This window comes from Mytilus edulis, chromosome 5 (assembly GCF_963676685.1).
Source record: "Mytilus edulis chromosome 5, xbMytEdul2.2, whole genome shotgun sequence".
Taxonomy (NCBI): Eukaryota; Metazoa; Mollusca; class Bivalvia; order Mytilida; family Mytilidae; genus Mytilus; species Mytilus edulis.
Genome location: NC_092348.1, coordinates 14,215,546 through 14,230,325, shown reverse-complemented (window position 1 = coordinate 14,230,325; position 14,780 = coordinate 14,215,546). Strand labels below are relative to the sequence as shown.

At 35.7% G+C, this 14,780-nt stretch overlaps 2 protein-coding genes across 4 annotated transcripts in view; both read right to left on the bottom strand.

Annotated features, from left to right (window-relative positions):
* Positions 1 to 14,780, bottom strand: part of LOC139523028 (adenylate cyclase type 2-like) — a 116,152-nt gene that overhangs the window by 96,201 nt on the left and 5,171 nt on the right. The window contains exon 1 of one of the 3 annotated variants that reach the window (XM_071316773.1): positions 4,560 to 4,647. The exons of 1 other annotated variant lie outside the window; for it this stretch is intronic. The gene's annotated coding sequence lies outside the window, so the exon portion shown is untranslated. Of the gene's footprint in view, positions 1 to 3,768; positions 3,871 to 4,559; positions 4,648 to 14,780 lie in introns of those variants that run through there. One more of the 3 variants, XM_071316771.1, reaches the window with a different exon arrangement.
* On the bottom strand, positions 8,131 to 13,311 carry LOC139524944 (uncharacterized). The gene has a single exon (XM_071320118.1). The coding sequence runs from the start codon at positions 13,309 to 13,311 to the stop codon at positions 8,131 to 8,133; it is 5,181 nt and encodes a 1,726-aa protein (XP_071176219.1).

Sequence of the window (14,780 nt, the reverse complement as noted above, 5' to 3'; positions counted from 1 at the left end):
CAAACAGCTGCGCCATGAGCGCATGATACGCCCGACGTCTTATGTGGAAGTCTTATGCAATAATCATAAATAGTTTATGAGAAAGTTTTAAGCAATAACCATATATTGTTTTAGAGACACGGCGGGACATGTGAAACCCCCCACCCTGTTTTTTTTTTTACAAAAACTAAATATTACCAAAATAAAATTTTGAATCAAAACCAAAAAGTATACAGATCTTTAGATTAATATATCAAAGAAGTGTGTAAAGTTTTAAGCAATAATCATAACTTATTTTTGAGATACGGCACGACATGTAAAAAACCCTCCCCTGTTTTACAAAATACTCAATAACTCAAAAATTAAATTTTGAATCATCACAAAAAAGTATACAGATCTTTAGATTAATAGAACAGAGAAGTGTGTAAAGTTTTAAGCAATAATCATAAATCGTTTTTGAGATACGGCACAACATGTTAAAAAAACCCTCCCCCTTTTTTACAAAATACTCAAAAACTCAAAAATGAAATTTTGAATCATCACCAAAAAGTATACAGATATTGAGATTAATATAACAAAGACATGTGTAAAGTTTTAAGCAATAATCATAAATAGTTTTTGAGATATGGCGCGACATGTAAAAAAACCCTCCCCCTTTTTTACAAAATACTCAATAACTCAAAAATGAAATTTTGAATCATCACCAAAAAGTATACAGATATTGAGATTAATATAACTAAGAAGTGTTTAAAGTTTTAAGTCATAATCAAGAATCGTTTTTGAGATACAGTGCGACATGTGAAAACAAGAGTGCACACGCTGAAATGTCTCGCCTTCTATACTAATCATTGATATTATGTTGATAGTCCTAAGTATAAAGCTAAGCTTTATTACAAATGTCACATAAACTTAACATTAACCAAGTTAACTAAACAAAGACCAATGAACCTTGAAAAAGAGGTCCAGGTCAGATGAACCATGCCAGGCAGACAGGTACAGCTAACAATGCTTCTATACAACATATATAGTTGACACATTACTTATAGTTTAAGAAAAATAGACCAAAACACAAAAACTTAACACTGTGGAATGAACCGTGAAAATGAGGTCACGGTTAAATAAAACCTGCTCGACTGACATAAAGATCATAAAATATTTCCATACACCAAATATAGTTGACCTATGGCATATAGCATTAGATAAAAAGACCAAAACTCAAAAACTTAACTTTGACCACTGAACCATGAAAATGAGGTCAAGGTCACATCACATCTGCCCGCTAGACATGTACACTTAACAATCATTCCATGCAACAAATATAGTAGACCTATTGCATATGATATGAGAAAAACAGACCAAAACACAAAAATTTAACTATAACCACTGAACCATGAAAATGAGGTCAAGGTCAGATGACACCTGCCAGTTGGACATGTACACCTTACAGTCCTTCCATACACCGAATATACTAGCCCTATTGCTTATAGTATCTGAGATATGGACTTGACCACCAAAACTTAACCTTGTTCACTGATCCATGAAATGAGGTCGAGGTCAAGTGAAAACTGTCTGACAGACACGAGGACCTTGCAAGGTACGCACATATCAAATATAGTTATCCTATTACTTATAATAAGAGAGAATTCAACATTACAAAAAATTTGAACTTTTTTTTCAAGTGGTCACTGAACCATGAAAATGAGGTCAAGGACATTGGACATGTGACTGACGGAAACTTCGTAACATGAAGCATCTATATACAAAGTATGAAGCATCCAGGTCTTCCACCTTCTAAAATATAAAGCTTTTAAGAAGTGAGCTAACGCCGCCGCCGCCGCCGTAGCCGCCGCCGCCGCCGGATCACTATCCCTATGTCGAGCTTTCTGCAACAAAAGTTGCAGGCTCGACAAAAACCACACCCCTGTTTTAGTTATAAAGTGCCGTAACTCAAAAAGTTTAAATCTTATTTTCACCAAAAAGTATACAGATCATTTGACCATCATAAGAAACAACTATATTAAGTTTCATGAAATTTGGATAAGTCGTTCTCAAGTTACGGTGCGACATGTTTACGCCGGACAGACGGACGGACGGACAGACGGACGCGTCTGTCGCAAATGTAAAATTTCAATCCTGGTATCTGTGATTGGTTTATCAACATAACATAAAGACACAAAGCACCGACATAAAGAGTACTCGCATTTACCGAAAGCTAGTTCAAAGCCAATTACAACTACTAGTTATAAATAAATCATGTTCTCCCTGACTAAAGTTATATTGATAAATTAAAGATGATTTTGAAGTTATACTGATAAATGAAAGATGATTTTGGTAAAACATAACAAATTCACATGTTGATTTTGTGAAATGTGTAGAAAAACTTCCATCATCTAAACGAATTAATGTGTTCTTTTTATATATCCCAAAATTTAAAAAAAAAATGGGTAATTCTTGATGTCGTTAGTCCTGTTCAGAAAAAAACGACATCCTGCTAGAGCCTTGAATTCGTATGTAACCGGAGAGCACAAAATTCATTACAAAATTGCTTGTCTCCACCGGGACTCGAACCCGGGACCTCTGTGTTACAAGGCAGCGCGCTAACCGACTGAGCTAAAGAAGTACTTCCCTAGCTCAACCGCTTACGGCTGACTAAGTATCTACTAAGTTTTTCTAAGGGAAGCAATCCCGTCACACTTAATACAGTTAATTCAAGAAATGTGAAGTAAGCCTTTAACTGCTCTGAACTTCGGTAGATAGATGTCTCATTGAAAATCATACCACATCTCCTTATCTTTATATAAGTCCTATAGAATATGTTCAATCTACAGTATCGATGCAGTTTTATAAAACAAGACTTTACTAGAATCACATGTCAATTGTAAATAGATATATTTACTCTGTCATCACGTAAGTTGTCAGTTTTCAGTTTGTTTTTTGTTTGTTTTTTTGTTTATCCAAGTGTTGAATACGATCAAGGGTTTGTTACAAATTTATAAAAATGTAGACAATGACGATGATAATAATAACAATGGATTAGTGTTTAAACGTCCAGTGACAAATATCACACATATCAGGACGAGAACATAGTAACGTAGTATTAAAACCAGGCATATCATCAGTCTGACTATGAGCAGGTCTAATACTCGTATTACTCCTATATGTCACATGATTAGCAAAGAACCATCAATTCATGGTTTGACATGACCCATGCATCGAACCCTGTACCTCCCACAAATGATAACTATCAAGGCAGGCATGCTAAGAGACCATTAATTTAAGACAGGCACCATATGAATGCAGAAACTGTGATAAAAAAAGCATAATGAAATTTCTCTGAAAGCAGTAAAATCTATGACCGACTTGTCAATCACTATGGTGATATGTGTTTCTGCAAACTGTATAATAGGCCGTCTATATATATATAATCCCGGCCAGGGAAGAACCAAAAATTTGCGAAAGCAAATTTACAGATCTAACATTGTTGGGTTGATGTTTAGACGAGTTGTATATATAATATAGTCCTACATTTATAATACAGAACTCAAACATTTCGAATATCGTCTGAATCACGATTGACTATTACTAGGTATAAGGCCATTTTACTGCATTAAAGACATCCGTCTATCTCAAAACGTTTCGTTGAAAGAAAGGTTTAACATACATGTAGTTAATTATTTATAAAGTTTAAGGATTTTAACTACTAGTATATGTATCTTGAAAATATGCCATCATAAAACAATAGATGATGCCGATATCGATTATTACTAATATGATAAATGTGCAACTCACCTGCTTTCTCTCCATATTAACAAATATTTTATCTACAGATTTCAAACACAACACATCACTTTCTAACACTTTATAAATGTCATATTCAATTGATTTATAAAAACAAAATACCACAGAATCTATAAACAAGAGTATGCTACGGTGCATAGAATGCAAACATTTACACATACTCCGTATAAGGATATCTTATAAATATAGTCATGCCTTTCGTGATTTGTCTTGCCAAAAGTGTGCCTACGGATGGGAGCAATAAACTGTACCCTTTTGATGTCTCAGATCACATGGTTTTGGAAATAGATGATCGCCGTTTTATGTAATGGTCACAATAAAACATACGTAATTGTTTTTATGTACCTTACTCATGTAACTATACCTATGGCAATTAACACTAGCTATCAATCACGTGATACTAATTGATTGTATTACAAATACCTGAAAATAATAAACAGCTAGAAATATTATTTTGAATATACTGACAAATGAAAAAATAGAATTCCCTTCATCATCGCTAGCCAAGGGTTACGATCATCGCTAGCCAAGGGTTACGATCATCGCTAGCCAAGGGTTACGATCATCGCTAGCCAAGGGTTACGATCATCGCTAGCCAATGGTTACGATCATCGCTAGGCAAGGGTTACGATCCTCGCTAGCCAAGGGTTACGATCCTCGCCGCTCCTCTTCATGTAAAGCAGGAGAGCGGATCGTATCCCTTGGCTAGCGAAGATGCGTTCCATCAGATCGCTCCATAATAACTTTGAATTTAATATTCGCCTAAAATAATTCCAACTTACCGCACCACGTGAAATTTTGAATTTTACTTCAGCCTCTTATATTTCCAACAGTTTCTTTGAAATTCGTATTCATATTAGTGTATATTCCTTTTTCTGTCTTGATAGAAGCAGAGACATAAACACTATATATATCTATATACATATGTCTTTGATAGAAGATATATAGCACATTGCACTAAAATAACTCCTAGCAGAACATCCGATTAACCAAACAACAGCGAATCTTTTAACTTGAACTTTAGTATTTAAATACATGTATTTGAGATAAATTTGACCATAAAATATATTGTACCTGTGGCTATTAACACAGAATGTATGAAGTTATCAGACCACATGTCGTTCATTTATTTGGCAATAACAACATCATTAACACGATTTTTCAAAATAAAAATATTAAAATAAATAGATAGTTAATGGTTATAACCGGTCATTTGTCACTGAAATTCCTATATAAAATGTAATAGTTATGATAAGTCTAAAAGTAAATATCAACCTTTTAAAATACACGAAACGAAATTAAAAACTTGTTCAAAAGATTGTAGCAAACATATAATTTTAACCATTGGCGTTTTAAACGTTGATATAAGATTAAGGTAGGAGGGTACTTGTTCATCCCAAAAACAAAAAAGACACCAAGTAAAGGTCTGAGAGTGCTCACAGTTAATGACCGCAAGTTCAAAGCCAATAACAACTAATGTACAAAATTCATGATCTGAGACTAAAATATCAATCAGTACACATCCAACATTTAATGGATTTAGTTTAAGACGTCATTAACAGTCAGATATAAAACATGACCTTGTGCAATGTCAAATTGTAGTACCATGAGAGTTTATATGAGGAATTATAGTTTGTAATTGTTTCAATTTGCTGATAACCAAGTTAGTATTTACACCAATAAATACAATATTCAAAAATTTAATTACATTGCTGAATTGGTAGGCATTTAGAATAAGTTTACAAAGGATTGATAAGTTTTATCAGGATCGTATCTAAATTTCTGGGCTAGGTTTACAACATCACCAAAAAATTAAGAATGTGCTATTCCGTTTTAAATAAATTTTCTACAGGTGCAGCTAAACTTGCAGACCAAATCTTTGTATCTATGAAAGAATTTAGTTAAGGTTTTAAGTAATAGGTGGTAACGAAATCCCTGACTTTATAATCTACATTGAAGTAATGCATGTATATTTCGCTCATTCAAATCCCAAACATCACTACAGGCACGAGCATTCCGAACGATGGATATATGAACACCTAAAGACGGGGCTAAAGGAACATCACTGACCAGAAAGGAAAGATTAATAATAGGGAAAGAAAATTCATCCCTTGTGTGTAAAATTTCTAGTGTAATACTGAAATCTCAATCTGGGAGTTTTGCTGTTGATATTAAAAGTTATTCCAAGTAAGTTTCTTTGGACAAATTTCAGCAGTATAGTTAGAGAATTCTTGATTATGTAACGACAAAATATCATCAAAAAAGCAGTAAAAATAAACAAGATGTGGTATGATTGCCAATGTGACAACTCTCCACAAGATACCAAATGGATTCAACAGACCTTAGTTGTACGTCCATTATGACACCTCTCTAGTGTTGGTTAATATACATGTCAAGTATAAACTTTGAAATCATAACGGTCCTCAAGATATAGACCGGGTTGTCAACTGAAACCAACGTTTTTGACCTTGAACTTTGACCTAGAAAGTTGTACCACATTATGACACACCTCCTGGTGTTGGTTAATATACATGTCAAGCATATCTATAAAGTATAAACTATTAAACGGTTTATCTAGACATAGAGCGGACACAATGTGTCACAGACGGACGGACGGAATGAAAATATATCCTGTAGCAATCGAAAAACCAATAATCAAATTTAAGGAAGTACACCTATCCCTTTTTTTGGGGGGCAATTTTCTTTATTTTCAAACTTCCCCTATAATAAAATAAGCAGACGACCGGATTAAACCGTTCAACTGTAATTTAACATGTTTTAATTTCTAAACAGTCTTGTGACCCACATGTAGTTCGTATATTTGAGGAATTAATCATTGTTCAAAATAAATCTATAAATGTCAATTTATTTACAACTGTACAATGCTAACAATAAGTTAAACAACATATCCAGCGTGTATATCGTCTGAAAAGTAGACGAAACAAGAAGAACGGGTATATAATTACAAATACAACAATGTGGATATAACGGCAAGTACTCTGAGACACAGATATAATCGACGGACACCCATACTGGTGGAGTAGCTTGAGTTATCATGCATTTGGACAGCATCATATTTTTTTCTCAAAAAGGGTAGATGAAAGCATTCCGTCTACTTTACATCTGCAGACGCTTAAAGCAGGACTAATTATCCCCCCCCCCCCCCAACCATTTCCCCCATACTAACATTTAAGTTTCTGCTGTTCATTTTTGATGCATACATTTTTGCGATTTTTGGCTTTCAGCCATTCCTTTAACATATTCATTTAAAATGGTTACTAATAGATCAATCTGAAAGAGTTATACTGACCCAGGAACGAATTTTGAGGTTTGTACAATGTAAACTATGACTTCAGAAATAAATGGTCAAAAGTAAAATTACAAAAATACTGAACTCTGATGAAAATTCAAAAAGGAGGGTCCCTATCAAATGCCAAAATCAAAAGCTCAAACACATCGAACCATAGGATAACAATTTTCATATTCATGACTTGGTACAGGTATTTTCTTATGTATAAAATGGTGGATTGAACCTGGTTTTATAGCTAGCTACACCTCTCACTTGTGTATGACAGTTGCATACAATTCAAAATTCAATTATATTGACAACGATGTGTTAACAAAACAAACAATCTTAACAGGTATAAATGTCAAAAATAGCGGTACAACAGTCAACATTGTCAGTATGGTGCTCTTGCAAACAAAGTTTGGTCATTAACAGTGGTACAATACAACAGTTACGCACCCAAGTGTAACCAGACTGTAATATATCACATGATTTATCCGCAATCCAAATTTGATCAGACTAAGTTCTAAAGTACAAGAGTTATTATCTTGAGGGTTATTCACTTTTGTTGTGGAAGAAAAATAACGTCTTGCTAGTTTAGATGCTTTATGATCGTAAGATGATATATATATATACGTAACAATAACGTTACGTTACATTAACAATAGTGTGCGCGAAAGTACGGGAAACAATTACATAAGAAAACGATCTAAAGTCTCTTGGCCTATATTCACGACATTACTTTTGTTGTGGAAGAAAAATAACGTCTTGCTAGTTTAGATGCTTTATGATCGTAAGATGATATATATATATACGTAACAATAACGTTACGTTACATTAACAATAGTGTGCGCGAAAGTACGGGAAACAATTACATAAGAAAACGATCTAAAGTCTCTTGGCCTATATTCACGACATTCTGGGGGCCTCAAAATGCATAAGAAATGAAATTATTTTAAATGATAAATTATCAAAACTTTAAAGTTCTATAAATGGATCACATTGAAAGTTTTTTTTGTAATTTCACTTTACGTTAACTGTCCTTCACAAAAATCCTATAACAGTTACTATAGTTCTAATGGATATAACTTCACAATTGGTCGTGTGGTAACTAGTCCTCTAGAAGTCCGTACTTTTGCTGCTCGAATAAGTCCATCTCCTCCTTTGATGACGTCTTCTATTGTTCCTAATCTCCATAAAAGTCGTGGCGATTCACTTCCTAGTTGAACTACATCACCGATGTTAACTTGTCCAGTATGTTTTCCAGAGGCTCGATGATATTCACGTAATCCGGTAAGATATTCATTAGACCAGCGTTTTGCGAAATGATCTAATAAGAGTCCTTTTCTCTCAAATAGTTTGTTTGCTGTGATCGTATCAAGTTCTTGAATATTCGCGTTGTGTTTGTCGTTGTGCATCTCTGTGGTCGTAATAATCCTCCCGTGTAAAAGATGAGATGGCGTCAAGGGTTCGGGATCTCTTATATCTGAAGATATATATGTAAGTGGGCGATTGTTTATAATAGTTTCAATCTCAGTGAGTATTGTTGTCAAAGATTGTTCGCTGACGAGTGCTTTACCAAATACTTTCTTTAATGTCATTTTCGTTAAGCCAATTAGACGTTCCCACCATCCGCCATACCACGGCGCTCCTTTCGGAATAAATTTCCAGTTGATATGTAAATTCAGCTGACTTTGAAGTGCATTTGATGCGGCTACAAATGTAGGTGCGTTATCAGAATAAATAGTTTGCGGTATTCCTTTTCGACTGATAAAACGTCTAAATGCTAGGATAAAAGTGTTCAATGACAAATCAGGTACAAGTTCCAAATGTATAGCTCGTATACATGCACATGTGAATAAACATATATATACCTTTCGCGGTTGTGTTGATGTATCCTTGATGTGTAGAGGTCCGGCAAAATCTATCCCAGTTGTGCAAAATGGTATGGTGTCTTTTACTCGATCCTTTGGTAGTGGTGGTGGTTCCGGGCTGTTATACGGTTTACCAATTATTTTTTGGCACTGTATGCATTTACGTAAGACACTGTTCACACATTGTCGAATTGCTGGTATCCAGTAAGATTGCCTTATATGTGTTATTGTCTGACCGACTCCTGTATGTAGATTTCTTAGATGTGCGTCCATAATGACAAAATCTGTAAGTTTGTGGTTCTTTGGTAGTAAAATAGGAAACTTCGCGTTTTCTTCTATAGATGAATTTTGTATTCTGCCTTTACATCGTATGATTCCATTTTCATCCAAATATAAACGTAACTGTTGTACAAGCGGTAGTGATTTAACTTTCGGGTTTAACGAAATATGTTCTAGCTCTTTCACGAACCTGTCTTGCTGTGTATCTTTGATCCATAAATTCATAGCTAATGAAATTTCCTCTTCTGTTAGACTTGTTCTTAGGTTCCTGTCACCTTGTGAACTCCGTAGTCGATATGGACGTTTTTTCTGGCACTTCTTAACGAATTTCAAGACGTATCCAGTTACAGTTAAAAGTCTATTTAGATCAGAATACCTGTTCATGTCTATGATTTGTGATATTCGCTGCGGATCACTTGGTACTTTATCGTCACTTCTGTGTGTCTTTGGTCCGGTGATATTAGATAGCTGAGTGCTTATTTCCACATGTCCTGTCCACGTAGGCCATTTACACTCGTCCGTTAACCACTGGGGTCCATTCATCCATAATGTCGAATCTTCAAATTGCGATGCAGTCAATCCACGTGTTTGTAAGTCAGCTGGGTTCATTTCTGTGGGTACATATTTCCATTCATGAGTTTCAGTTAGTTCTTTAATTTCACTAACACGATTTTTTACAAACTTGTTTGACGATTTCGATGAGGTGAGCCAATGTAGAACTATTTGGCTATCGCTCCAAAATACTGCTCTTTTGATTCCTAAGTTTTTGATTACATCTTTTGAGAGTCGTGCTCCAATCACTGCAGCCATTAATTCTAATTTTGGTAGAGTTATTAATTTTAACGGTGCAACACGGTTCTTCGCGATAACAAGTGTCGACCCTGTGCCTTTACTCAAGTAAACGGAAGCTCCGTATGCTTTCTGACTTGCATCAACAAAAATGTGTAGAGTAGACTCGGTAGTTTCTTCGTCCTCGTTTGCAAAATAGTATCTCTGTATTTGAAGTTTCGTAGTTATCTGTAAGATGTCATTCTTCACATCGGTCCATTCGTTTTCAATTTCTTTTGGTAGTTTCTCGTCCCATGCATAACCTTTTTTCCAAAGGTCTTGAATGAGTGTTTTTGCTCTAATGGTTATCGGTCCGAGTAGTCCTAACGGGTCATATATAGCAGAAGACTGTCTCAAAAGTTCACGTTTTGTCAACTGTGTGTCCATCTTTAATTGTTTTGTTTCGGCAAAGCTGAGTGTATCTGAGTTTGCATCCCAGCGCATTCCCAATATTTTTGTCACCTTGTCTGCATCCAGTACTTTTTCCGATAAGGCTAAATCTCTGAGTTTGTCGCTGTTCGACATCCATGAACGTAAGTTGAAGCCTCCCTGTTTTAGCAATTCTCTGGATTCATTGAAGTATTTAATTGTGGCTTCTTCCGAGTTAATGCTAGATAGTACATTGTCAACATATAGATCTTGTAGAATTGTTGCTACTTTGCTCTGACTCGTGGATAAATGTTTCAGTAATGTTGCGTTTAAAATAAACGGCGAACACGTTGCTCCAAAAAGAACAACTTTGAATCTGTACATAATCAATTCACTTGTTGGGTCAGTTGAATCGGATAACCAAAAGAAACGTGTGGCGTCTCGGTCATCATTGTCAAGTCTTACTTGTAAAAATGCTTTTTCTATGTCCGTTGTGATGCCATATTTTCCTAATCTAAATCTTGTAAGTATGCTTGTCAATTTATTTAAAATAGGTGGTGCTGAAGATAGGCAGTCATTAAGGCTGGGTAAATCTGGATTTCCATGGCAACTGCAGTCATATACAATCCTAATAGGGGTCGTGTTTGAATCTTTCTTAACGGGATGGTGTGGTATGTAGTGGATTCTTCCATGCTCGCGATCTATTTCTGTAATGGGTACCTTTTCTATGAAGTCTTTCATCTCCTGTTCTTTGATAATCTTGTCGTATAGATTTAACATATCCGGATCTTTAGCCAACCTATCTATAACATTCTGGGTCCTCCTTCTTGCTATATATTCATTAGTGGGTAACTCGGGATGATCTTGTTTCCATGGTAGTTTTGCGACATATTTATTTTCCTTAAATGTTATGCTAGAGTTTTGGTACTCAAGCATTAGGTTTTGTACATTTTTTTTGTTTTCATCAGAATCCGCCTCTAATCCGCTCGACTCAATTTCCCAAAATTTCTGTAAATCGCACTCCTCGGGTTTGTGCGCAACTAAGACATTCATCATCGTAGAGTTCCATTGTTGAGTGTTGATATCTGTGTTCAGTGGTCCTGATAGCAAATAGCCTATTTTAGATTTAACAGCTGTTGGTCCGTCACCTCGAATGATTTCATCTTGTACTAAAGACCAGTAGTAGTCTGCTCCAACGAGAAGTGAAATGGAAAACTTTTCATCCTGCGTGACTGGGTGGGCAAGTTGTAATCCTCGTAAATAGGGCAAGCTGTTAATGTTTACCCGTTTCTTCATATGTATCGGTGCGGCAATTTTTGGAACAATAATTACTTCCATTGGAATTCTTTCTTTTCCTTCGGTCTCAATGGATAATGTTGCTTTCTCCAGGTTGCGTACATCACCTTCTTTCCCGCCAAATGCAGAAATTTGCATGCTTACTATACCAGTTGGTTTGATATGGAGTTTCTCTACTAGTTCTTGAGAAATAAATGAATTCTGGGCGCCTTCATCGAGTAGAATGTTAGTCATAACACTTTCATCATGGTACCATACGGGCGCTACGGCGGTTTTCAATAGAATTTCGGTATGTGCTGTAACTGCAGAATGCATAGCGGCGCTCTTTGTTTCTGTGGTACTTTGAAGCTCTTCGTTGACAGGTTTTGTTACGGCTTTATTTTCATTTGAAGTGGAGTTTTCATTTAGTAAATTATTACGGCAGATGCTACTGTGATGTTTCTTACTGCAATTTCGGCAACTGTATTTTGACTTGCATTCCGAAACCTTGTGATTACCGAAACAGTTAAAGCAAACTCGTTTTTCCTTTACGATTTGGGTGCGGGCGTTTATATCGGTGATCTTTGTACATTCATTTGGGTGATGCGGGTTTTGACAAAACAAACACGGCCTTTTAGCCTTAACGGAACTATTGTTGTTACTATCTTTAGACCCTGTTGACTTCCATCTTTTATTTGTAGTTTCTGTCACGAACGATGCGGTGGGGATAATATCGGTTTCAATAGGATTGGCGTTAGCGGCCTCTTGGATACAAATTTCTTTCTTTATTGCTTTGCGTAAACTTGAAATATCCCAATCATCATTACCGTGGTCTCGAGTAATGTTTTGTCTGACAAAACATGGAAGCTTGTTGAGTATTAGTGGTATTAATAGGCTTCCGTACGATTCCTGATGTCGACCCATTCCTTCTAGTTCACGTATATTACTTTCTATTGTGTCACTGAACGATTTCAGTCCCCTAATTCCGGGCGTTGGTGCAGGCAAATTTAGCAAATTTTGCATGTATGCGTTTACTATTTTGTGTTGTTGGCCAAATCTCTCGTGTAGAATTTGTATTGCTTGATTATAGTTTGTATTAGTCATTTGCATTCCCGAAATACACTGGCTAGCTTCTCCATAAAGTTGCGATTTTAAATAATTAAATCGTTGCACGTCACTCAATGAAGGATTTTCATGTACGGAATTATTATAGGAATCCCAAAAGGCTGACCATTCCAATAGATTTCCGCCGAAAGTTGGCAAGTTGAGTTTAGGCAATTTGTTATAATGACTTGACACTGTGGAGGTGGGCATGCTTGACTGGCTTAGGCTTGTTTGCTCTGAGTTGAAAATTATCTGGTTAGGCCGATGATGTTCTTGCACGCTGGGGTTATTGCATATAAAATCTGATGCATTAGGGTTAAGAGCTGATTGATTTTTAGACTGACTAACACTTACTTCTTTTATGAACTTTTCAATTTTCGTTATTCCAATTTGAATCTCTAACTCGTATCTGTCAACTTCTTCAATTTCTTCGTCGAGGTCTTCTTCTTCTTCAATAGATTCTAAAATCTTCTCATTGAGGTCGGACAATGTCTTCTTCTTGGTTTTGATAAGCTCCATCATGGATCTGAGGTTGACAACATCTTGTTGCGGTTCTTCTGTCGGGTCTGCTTTTTTCAGTAGTTTTATTACTGCTCGTCGATGTGCGGCTCGTACTGTTTTGAGTTTCGAACTATTTACACTTGTATTCAAATTTGTCCGCCATTACGTAAAATCACACAGATTCCCGTAAACTTTGACATCATAATTTAAAATATTTGACGTCACAATTTAAAAGTGATTGTTGCTTGACGTCAAAAGGTGATTCGGAGTAGATCTAAGGTCATTCGGAGGCAAGATTCAACTAAATACCAAAAGTGTAAATACGTTTATATCTTGAGGGTTATTCACTTTTGTTGTGGAAGAAAAATAACGTCTTGCTAGTTTAGATGCTTTATGATCGTAAGATGATATATATATATACGTAACAATAACGTTACGTTACATTAACAATAGTGTGCGCGAAAGTACGGGAAACAATTACATAAGAAAACGATCTAAAGTCTCTTGGCCTATATTCACGACAGTTATTATACACAAGACACAAATCAGACAAGGTTTGACTATCGGAGGGTCCAAAGGTCAGAGTGACATGATTTGGTAACCAATCCTATGATGCAACTACAGCTAGTCTGTTACATAAACAACAAACTTCCAATAATTTGGGACTAGGTGCATAAAACCTACATTTGCTTGTTGCGTTTAAGTACATTCGCTGATGATATATGTAAGCCCCCATAACACATCCACCGAGGGTTCATTTGTTCAGTTATTTAATCAATAATACGGGGTGTATCTTAAAATCTGAAAACATCGACCAGGTGAAAAAGTTGAGATAGTCCAGCGCCGTGCTGTCTATTATGCAGTCCATCGCTATCAAAACACCAGAATTGATAGTATGCTGGCCATATCCAGAAATCAACGCCACTTTGCTTATTTGAATATTATACTAAAGAAATCGGATACGGGTCACGGAAATTACTAAAAATGATAGGGAATTTTGAAAAAAATGCCTTTTTTAATTTTAATTTAAGTGATAGACAGGTTGCCGGGGCAGAAAATGAATATACACAACAATATACACCATTTAAACGAAACATTATGACTGTTGTTTCAAAAATACAGGTTCCTGAGCTATTTTAAATATCGAAGCGAGAGGCCTTTAACATTGCAGTGTAAAATACAGGCTAAAATGGCTGAAACGTCAAATTTGCCAACTTCGTGTTGAAAATTGGCTTACAAAGTCATTACAAAATTATGTTGCCGGGGTGGATTTTGAAACTTTAATTTCCAAAGAATAAGCAAGTCCAAACCTTGTATGTGTAGTCGTTGAACTCTAGGTTCCCACGTAAAATTAAAATGTCACTATTTCAAGAAGAATAAACTCACGAAAACACGAAAAAATCACTAAATTCACGTTCATTGTTTTGATTTTGACCGCCTGACAACTTTACGGAAATATCAAAGTGATTGTAAATAAGGACTCTGTG